The sequence below is a fragment of the Stomoxys calcitrans genome, chromosome 4, assembly GCF_963082655.1.
Source record: "Stomoxys calcitrans chromosome 4, idStoCalc2.1, whole genome shotgun sequence".
Lineage (NCBI taxonomy): Eukaryota > Metazoa > Arthropoda > Insecta > Diptera > Muscidae > Stomoxys > Stomoxys calcitrans.
The window spans coordinates 152034774-152045069 of record NC_081555.1 but is presented as its reverse complement, the minus strand read 5'-3'; the positions used below and the strand labels follow the sequence as shown (position 1 = coordinate 152045069).

The following is a 10296-nucleotide window of genomic DNA, read 5'->3' as shown; positions in this document are numbered from 1 at the left end:
GGAGATACAGCCATTTTAAGTTTTCCAACTGAAATTTCGATTTGTAATGGATTTTCGTAAAAATTTTGATTTAAGATTTAAGGAAAAAAAAATGCAGTTGTCTGCTGATAAATAGGTCAATATGTGAGGGATAAAACATTTTGTTGATGGAAATTTTTCAACATGTATGTTTTCTTTTAGGTTGCTGCACCAAATATGACCAATAAGGTCAATGTTCTCTTTGCATTACCTCATAGAGCAGCGTTTAATGTGTTGATCATAAGAAACGACCGTACAAACAGTACCTACGAATACTTTAGAAAAAAACATAATGAGACAATAAAATATATCATACGAAGCCCATCAAGAATTGAAAGCATACGTACAACACACCCCAATCCCAATAAAAATGTTCAAAACAATGTAATTTGAATGCAAATAAATTAAAATCGGATAAACGACTGGACAAAAAGGAAGAATGAACTCTGAAATTAATTAGCTATGCATTGAGCAATTATTCGAATATTATAAAACTCTAGAAATTTTATGGAATCGTTGGCAGTAGAAAAATAACATTCGGATAAAGCTGTTCCTCAGAGCAGTTGAGTGGGAAAAAAATAGTTATAAAAAAATTAAGGATTACAATTGGTGTCTTTTTTTGTAGAAATGGAAATGGATAATTCTACTGCAACAGTTGGAACACCCACGTCCTTCGAGAGTCCTATGTGGTCAGCCATTTTGGGTATTGCCGTAGTTATTGGACTCTATGAAATATGGCTAAGGAATACAAGGGCTTACCAATTATCGGAGAAAATGCCAAGCCCTCCCAGATTGCCATTGATAGGTCATGGCCATTTGGTGGCTCATTTGACAAATGCGGGTAAGTTGAGGGGAAATAGTATTTCAACAAATTTTTCTTATTTTCACTCTTCAAATCACCAAAATATTTGATTGATTTTTTCAAAACTTCTCAATTTTTTCCTTTTACTCTCCAGAAATCCTTAGCCGTGCCAAAAGTTACATTGACACCTATGGTGAAGCTTTTCGTGCCTTTTTGGGTCCCATGCTGGTAGTCTTTCTCTCCAATCCTCCCGACATCGAACTCATACTCAGTACCCATACCCACCTGGAAAAATCCACAGAATATCGCTTTTTCAAGCCATGGTTTGGCGATGGTCTACTAATTTCGAATGGTCATCATTGGCAACATCATCGTAAAATGATTGCCCCCACCTTCCATCAAAGCATTCTAAAGAGTTTCATACCCACCTTTGTGCAACACTCCAAGAAGGTAGTGGAACGTATGGCCAAAGAAATTGGCAAGGAGTTTGATGTTCATGACTACATGTCCCAGACCACAGTGGAAATTTTACTTTCTACCGCTATGGGGGTAAAGAAGATTCCGGATGATAACAAAAGTTTGGAGTATGCCAAAGCTGTGGTGGATATGTGTGACATCATACATAAGAGACAAATGAAATTCTTTTATCGCCTGGATGCCATGTACAATATGACTAAGATGAGTGTGAAGGGCAAGAAAATGATGGATATCATTTTGGGTTTAACGCGCAAGGTGGTTAAGGATCGTCAAGAGAATTTCAATGCTGAATCGCGGGCCATTGTTGAGGAGGTGGAAAGCGGTGATAAACAAAAGAAACAGGCGAAGAAGGAGGGTTTGCGTGATGATTTGGATGACATTGATGAAAATGATGTGGGTAAGTGAAATTTTTTGTAGGCTGCATCAAGAAACTTGGAGGAAGCCATTGGGCAAATTTAATTTTTCTCCCCTACACCACTATTATGGTACAGGATATTATAACTCAGTGCATTTGTTTGTTACACCAAGAAGGAAGAGAGCTAGACCCATTGTTAAGTATACTGATTGAATCAGACTCACTACTGTCTGCCTGTCCATCTTAATTTGTGTACAAAATACAGGTCGCAATTTTCATCCAATAGTCTTCAATCTTGGTATAAGGATTTTTATACTCTCCATCATAGGATGGGGTATACTAATTTTGTCAAAGTATTTATATTCTTGATCGACATGACATTTTAAGTTGATCTAGCCATGTCCCGATCTAGCCATGTCCCAAGAACTGTGCTAAGTATGGTTTAAATTGGTTCATAAACCTGGTATAGCTGCCATATAAACTAATCTGGGGTCTTGTCTTCTTGAGCCGCTAGAGGGCGCAATATCACCCGATTTGGCTGAAATTTTGCATGTGGAGTTTTATTATGACTTCCAAGAACTGCGTTAAGTATGGCGCAAATCGGTACATAACCTAATATAGCTGCCATATAAACCAATCTGGGATTTTGACTTCTTGAGCCTCTAGAGGGCGCAATTCTCAACCGATTTCGAAGAAATTTTGTACAACGGCTTCTCTCATGACCTTCAACATACGTGTCTAATATGGTCTGAATCGATCAATAGCTTAATATAGCTCCCATATAAACCGATCTCCCGATTTTGCTTCTTGAGCCCCTACAAGCGGCAATTTTTATCCGAATCTTTATCGAATTTTTATCTGAAATGTTACACAATGACTTCTACAATGTTCAGCATTCATTTATGGTCCGAATCGGACTATAACTTGTGATAGCTGCAATAGCATAATAGTTCTTATTCAATATTCTTTGTTTGCCTAAAAAGAGATACCGCGCATAGAACTCGACAAATGCAATCCATGGTGGAGGGTATATAAGATTCGGCCCGGGCGAACTTAGCACGCTCTTACTTGTTTTTTACTCCATATGTACTCTAAACCCATGCAACCATTGGGGACGTCAAATAAAATGTCTCGCGCTAAATTTTGTAAAGATCGGACCAAAATTGTGAGATCTACAGCCTTAAAAAGACATATCGGATGAAAGATATATATGGGAGCTGTATCTTAATCTGAACCGATTTTTATGAAATTTTGCACTCGCACTGGGACGCCAAATAAAACATCTCATGCAACATTTTGGAAAGATTGGACCAAAGTTGTGGTTACTAAAGCCTTCAAATATCATATCGGATGAAATATATATATGGGAGCTATATCCAAATCGGAATCGGTTTTATGAAATTTTGCACACGTATTGGGACGTCAATAAAAACATGTCATGCAAAAGATCGGACAACAATGCTGGCTACTAAAGCCTTAAAAGGACATATCGGTTGAAAGATATATATATGGGAGCTATATCTATATCTAAATCTGATCCGATTTTCATGAAATTTTGCTCTCGTACTGGGACGTCAAATAAAAACTGTCATGCAAAGATGGGATAAAAATTGTGGCGACTACGGCCTTCAAACACGGAAGAAAGATATATTTTTGGGGGCTACATCTAAATCTGATCCGATTTTTTTTCAAAATCAATGGCATTTGTCTTTGGACCATGAAAGAGACTTGTGCAAAATTTCATGACAATCCGACAAGTAATGCGACCTGTACCTTGAACACAAGAATACAGACAGACGGACATAGCTAAATTGAATCAGGAACTGATTCTACGCCGATCGGTATACTTATCAATGGATTTGGCTTTTTTCCTTCTTTGCGTTGCAAACAAATGCAGAATGTTATAATACCTTGTACCACAGTGGTGGTGTAGGGTACAAAGATCATACAATAACGTGTCTCCCCGTCTGAAACCACATCTGGTGTTGAATGCCCGGAGGTTGTTTTTTATTTTAACTGACAGACGTGTGGCTGTTAGTGTCATCCTGATAAGTCGTATAGATTTTGCAAGGATATAAAACTCTGACATGGCTTTAAACAGCTTTGAATGCATAGGGCTGCTACTTTATAGTCGACGAAAATATGAAAAGTTTCGATTTGTCTTCCCACATTTTGATGTAATGAGAAGAAAAGGCGAGTTCACTAATAATTCCTAGTATGCTTAAAAGTACTTTGTATTAGGTGGATGGTAGACATATTCCTCTGTAGTTGGCATATACTGTCTTTAATCCTTTTCTGTGAACGGGGTATAGTATTCTGAAGTACCAGTCATCGGTTACGATTTCTCTGGCCAGATTACCTAGCCTCGCTTATCACGTAACATCAGAGTCATGCTTACTAGATTTGCTGGTAATCCATAGGCTTTTACAGCCATGTTGTTCTTCAACTGCTACGCTGATGTCATTATAGCAAGGCGATATACATTCTATACCGCCACTAAGCATCACGAAAACATCGGTCTTTGTTTTATGTTATTTTATTGAATTTATAAAAAAATTCATGAAAAAAATTTCTTCTTCGTAGGTGCCAAAAAGCGTTTGGCCTTATTGGATGCCATGATGGCTATGTCCAAAAACCCCGAAATCGAATGGACCGATAAGGATGTAATCGATGAAGTCAATACCATAATGTTCGAGGTAATACGCTCACTCTATAAATTCCCTTAGTCTTAAGTAAAGCCAGTAATGTAATGACTTCCCCTCTCTAACTAGGGCCACGATACCACCTCGGCCGGTTCGAGTTTTGTCCTTTGCATGCTGGGCATTCACAAGGACATACAGGCTAAAGTTTTGGCGGAACAAAAAGCCATATTTGGAGAGAATTTTATGCGTGATTGTACCTTCAACGATACCATGGAAATGAAATATTTGGAACGTGTCATTATGGAAACTTTGCGTTTGTATCCACCAGTACCTCTAATAGCCAGGCGCACTGAGAAAGATGTGAAATTAGTCTCAGGGCCTTATATTGTACCTAAAGGTACCACAGTGGTCATTATTCAATATGCCGTGCATCGTAATCCCAAATATTTCCCCAATCCGGAGAAATTCGATCCTGACAACTTCCTACCCGAGAGAATGGCTAATCGGCATTATTATAGTTTTATACCATTTAGTGCTGGGCCCCGAAGTTGTGTGGGACGCAAATATGCCATGCTGAAATTGAAGGTTCTACTCTCTACCATAATTCGTAATTATGTTGTGGACTCGAAGAGAACAGAGGAAGATTTCAGGCTACAAGCTGATATTATTTTGAAAATGGAAAATGGCTTTAATATCATGTTGGAGCGTAGACCAGAGGCCACGAAGGCCACGTAAAAAAAACGGACCAATGACGTAATAATAAGTGATATATAGATACATTTATATACATTCATACACTAACTAACTAAACTAACACATTTTCAAGCTTAAGATATTCTTTACTCAACTTCACCGGAACTTATAAACCCCTATCTCGCCCTAGAAATGATTTTGGAGCTTGTTTGTTTGGAGACTCACTATTGTTACTAACTCTAGTTTTGTAAGGCAATTATTGAAGCTAATAATGAAGAATGAATACTATTGTATGAGAGTTATAAGATTTATTATGTGTATAAAGAGCAAGCGCAGTATAAAACTGAAGACAATTGGAGTTTTATTGAGATCTTCTTCGCCCCTAAGCCCCAAGCAGAAGCAAAGTGCGAATTGGGGTAAAATTCGTACACTACTTCCTAACGCCGAAATGCACAATAACAAGTAAAATGACATTAAGTTCGGCCGGGCCGAACTTTGGATACCCTTCACCTCGGGTATATATATAAACCACTTTCTTAACTCTCTGTCCCAAATTTCGGCATCATCGGACAATAAGTGTGCCTTTTATGGGCCCAAAACCTAAAACCGAAAGATCGGTCTATATCTCAGCTATATTCAAATATTGACCGATCTGTGCCATAATGCAGAACTATGTCAAGGGATTTAGCTTAACTCAATGTCCCAAATTTCAGCGACATCGGACAATAAATGTGCCTTTTATGGGTCTTAGACCCTAAATCGGAGGGTCTATCAATATGGCAGCTATATCCAAATCTGGACCGATATGAGCCAAATTGACGAAGGATGTCGAAGGGCCACACCTAACTCACTGTCCCTAATTTCAGCAAAATCGGACAATAAATGTGGCTTTTATTGGCCTAAGACCCTAAATCGGAGGATCGGTCTATATGGTACCTATATCCAAATCTGGACCGATCTGAGCCAAATTGACGAGGGATGTTGAAGGGCCTAACCCAACTCACTGTCCCAAATTTCGGCAAAATCGGATAATAAATGTGGCTTTTATTGGACTAAGACCCTTAATCGGCGGATCGGTCTATACGGGGGCTATATCAAGATATTGTCCGACAAAGCCCATCTTCGAACTTAACCTGCCTATGGACAAGAAAAGAATCTGTGCAAAGTGTCAGCTCAATATCTCTATTTTTGAAGACTGTAGCGTGATTTCAACAGACAGACGGACAGGCGGAAAGGCGGACGGACATGTCTAGATCGCCTTAGATTTTTACGCTGATCAAGAATATATATACCTTATAGGGTCGGAAATGGATATTTCGATGTGTCGATTAGCATGGTTTTGTCGAAGAGCCTAACAGAACTTACTGGGCCAAATTTCGGCGAAATCGGGCAATAAATGCGTCTTTTATGGGTCCAAGACCTTAAATGGAGAGATCAGTCTATGTAGCAGCTGTATCCAAATCTGGACCGATCTGGGCCAAATTGAAAAAGGATGTTGAGTGGCCTAACACAACTCACTGTCCCAATTTGGGACAGGTTTTTATGGGTCATATAGCGAATAGACATAGGTATATCGAACATTATGACGATGAATATATATACTTCACACTTTATATATACTTTATAGACCCTTTGAGAAGCACAAATGAAAATTTCATCCTATGGTACAGTTTATAAAAAAAAACATTTTATTGTAGATTTTATTTCTTTTTCAATTTATCGTTTTATTCGAATAAAATCCTTGCTGGCATCTCTAATACAAAGACCACCTGAATGTGTTTAATATTGTAGCATACTTTAGGGGTGCACATTTAAGGTTAAATTGTTTGTGCTGCTTGTTGCAATTTCATTTTTTGTTATACCCATTGCAGAAGGATGGGGATATATTTAATTAGTCATTCCATTTACAACTCATCAAAATATCCATTTTCGACCTTAGAAATTAAATATAATCTTTATCCTCGTAAAAATCTAAGACGATCTAGTCATGCCCGTCCGTGTGTCCGTCCTGTCGGTGGAAATTATGCTACAGTCTTCAAAAAAGAGATACTGAGCTGAAACTTTGCATTCTTCTTAATGCCACATTTATCATCCGATTTCGCTGAAGATTGCGACAATGAGTTGTGTTAGGTTCGTCGACATCCGTTTTCAATGCAGCTCAGGTCGGTCTATGTTATAACTGTCAATTCGCTTACACTCACGTGTTGCGATTTTGCTTTTCTCTCTGCCGAATAGACGTTTCTCTTCTCTCCTTTTCTTCTGATACCTCTGCTTCATCTGGCGCGTTGCTACTGATTACAGGGTTGCTCTGTATGCCGCATTTTTGGCTTTAGTACCATCTCGACACTCTTGGTGGTACCATGGGTTTCTTGGGGGAGGATTCCGGTACCTATGTACGGATTGTGTCGTCTTTTCCATTAAATGGCAATGGATTGCCACTGCGCCGTTATATCATCGCGAGAAGGAGTGATTTCATTAAGCAGTTGGGTCAGTCGAATGGTATGTCGTTGCCACCTGTTGTGTTTGCAACTTTTCAATGCCCAGCTTCCGTGCAGGGTCAGATCGTACTTTTCTCGCCATACTCAAACCGCTGTGAATCTTTGCTGTGACAAGATAATAATCCGAATCTATATTGGAGCAAATATATAGGGTCGAACGCGCTAGATGAATTCCTTTCATCTATCACAAGGTGATCAATTTGATTTCTCGTGTTTTGATCGGCTGACAGACATGTGGCTTGGTGAATTTTCATACCCACCACCATAGGATGGTGGTATACTAATCTAGTCATTCCGTTTGAAACACCTCGAAATATTGATCTTAGGCCACATAGAGTATATTTCTTCCTGATCGTCTCGACATTCTAAGTCGGTCTGGCCATGTCCGTCCGTCTGTCGAAATCACGATAGCGGTGGAACGCGTAAAGATAGTTGCCTGAAATTTTGCACAGATTCTTATTTTTGATGTAGGTCGTTGGGGATTGAAAATGGGCCATACCGGTTCAGATTTAGATATATCTCTCATATAAACAGATCTCCCGATTTGACTTCTTGAGTCCTTATAAGCCGCAATTTTTGTCCGATGTGGCTAAACAATTCCAACAATTGTGCCGAGTACGGTCCAAATCGGTCTACAACCTGATATAGTTCCCATATAAACCGATCTCCCGATTTGACTTCTTGGGCCATGGAAGCCAACATTTTTGTCCGATTTGGCTGAAATTTTGCACATAGTGTTCTGTTATGACTTTCAACAACTTTGCCAAGTACGGTCCAAATCGGTCTGTAACCTGATATAGCTCCCATAAGAACCGATCTCCCGATTTGACTTCTTGAGCCCTTACAAACCGCAATTTTCGTCCGATTTGGCTGTCCAACAACTGTGCCAAGTATGGTCTAAATCAGTGTATAACCAGATATAGCTCTAATGTAAAGCGGTCTCTCGATTATGCTTGTTCGGTTCCTAGAAGCTTTCATTTTTGCTGGTTTGACAGAAATTTGGTATGTAAATAAAATTATGGCCTTCAACTAAATTTATTTTGTATAAAGTTTAAGCAGAATTCGTGGTAGTGGGTTCCCAAGATTCGGTCCGGCCGAACTTACCACGCTTTTACTTGTTTTATGTTGAAATCTAGTGCTGCTTACTACCATGTTTTTGCCGCAGCGAAATTAGCCTCAACCCATTATAGGGCGATATCTCGTGGATATCGCATTAAAATCTCCCAGAACGATTTTAATATCATGGGCGAGGCAGCAGTCATATTCTCTCTAGGCGTTCGTAAAGAAATTTCATGGTCTGGTCGTCCTTGTCATCCGTCGGGGCATGGGCACAAATAAGGCTGATATTGAAAAATTTGGCTTTTATGCGGATTGTGGATATCTTCTCAGCCCACCGGAGTAAAGCTGGAGACAAGGTGTTTCTGTCTCCGACTAACCACAAATCCACAGCCAAAATCATGCCTCGTGTCATGGCATTTATAGTATAGTTAGTTGTTGTTGTTGTAGTAGTTTGTTGTGTTATATCTTTCGTCTGCTTGATTCTGTTGAGTGTCCAGATCCAGGAACTCTGCGACTAAGATGGGGTGCGTTCTGAGGGAACTGAGTCTGAGTCCAATGGGTCTGGTTGGGCAGTTAAACAGGTGACGTGTGTCGTGCCCCTGATCAGAATTGCTCCATACATCTTGCATGTCGGCATCAATCCTTGCTCTGTAGGAATTGAGTCGGCTGCATTCGAAGGAACGTAATTGAGTCCGGGAGAGGTCAATTTCTTCAGGTGCAATGGCAGGTGGTCTTTCTCAAAGGACACCATTCACCACAGATCGGCCAATTGCTTTGTACCGGGTCAACAAGGTTTCTTTGTCAGTACCCCAAGTGCCGTCGGCAAGTGACTTGAGGACCTTGTTTCTTCTTTTGACTTTATCGCAAATTGCTGTGGCATGTGGGGAGAATGTGTAAGATTTGTCAAATGTGATGCCAAGTATTTTGGGACACTTGATATTCGGAATCATTTCTCCATCAACCATCACTTTCAGCTCAGTATTCACCTCACGCGTATTTGTAGCGAACAATGTGGCTGAAGATTTGGTGGAAGATATCTTCAGATATCTTGCAGCGAAATTTTAGGCAAGTTCGTTGAGGTAGGCGTTTAATAGTTAGTTCCCCATTCCCTGTCCATCGCACTTTCTGTAGGGCAGTTATATCTGCCTAGTACGTCTCAAATACATCCGCCAGCGAGTATACTGCACCTTCTATATAAAGAGTCCGGATATTCCAGGTGCAGATCAGCAAATCATGGTCCTTTTTATACCCACAACAACAACAACGCAACACATCGAAATATCCATTTCCGACCCTATAAAGTACATATATTCTTGATCGTCGTAAAAATCTAAGACGAGCTAGCCCTATCCGTCTGTCTGTTGAAATCACGCTACAGTCTTTAAAAATAAAAATATTAAGCTGAAACTTTGCACAGATTCTGTTTTTTGTCCACAAGCTGGTTAAGTTCGAAGATAGTCTATATAGCCCCCATATAGACCGATCCGCCGATTTAGGGTCTTAGGCCCATTAAAGCCTCATTTATTATCCGATTTTGCTTATGCTTAAATATGGGACAGTGAGTTGTGTTAGGCCGCTTAACATCTCTCTGTAATTTGGCTCTGATTGGTTCAGGAGCATTTTTAGTCTGATGTCAGCGAAATTTGGCTCAGATCGGTCCAGATTTGGATACAGCTGTCATATAGATCGATCTCTCAATTTAAGGTCTTAGGCCCATAAAAGGTGCATTTATTGTCCGATTTTGTCAAATTT

At 39.7% G+C, this 10296-nt stretch overlaps 1 protein-coding gene across 1 annotated transcript; it reads left to right on the top strand.

The window, feature by feature from the left end:
* Window positions 1-552: 552 nt before the first annotated feature.
* Window positions 553-5335, top strand: LOC106087023 (cytochrome P450 4g1). Its single transcript, XM_013251893.2, has 5 exons — window positions 553-580; window positions 644-859; window positions 975-1694; window positions 4236-4348; window positions 4424-5335. Exons 2-5 carry the CDS (start codon window positions 646-648, stop codon window positions 5027-5029), a joined length of 1653 nt encoding a protein of 550 aa, XP_013107347.2. The 5' UTR covers window positions 553-580; window positions 644-645; the 3' UTR covers window positions 5030-5335.
* Window positions 5336-10296: the final 4961 nt, after the last annotated feature.

Bases quoted from the DNA above. Each gene is read 5' to 3' on its own strand.
- LOC106087023 (XM_013251893.2), top strand. From the start codon at position 646: ATGGAAATGGATAATTCTACTGCAACAGTTGGAACACCCACGTCCTTC. The intron at 860-974 runs GTAAGTTGAGGG...TTTACTCTCCAG, and splicing joins GGCTCATTTGACAAATGCGG to AAATCCTTAGCCGTGCCAAA. The intron at 1,695-4,235 runs GTAAGTGAAATT...TCTTCTTCGTAG, and splicing joins CATTGATGAAAATGATGTGG to GTGCCAAAAAGCGTTTGGCC.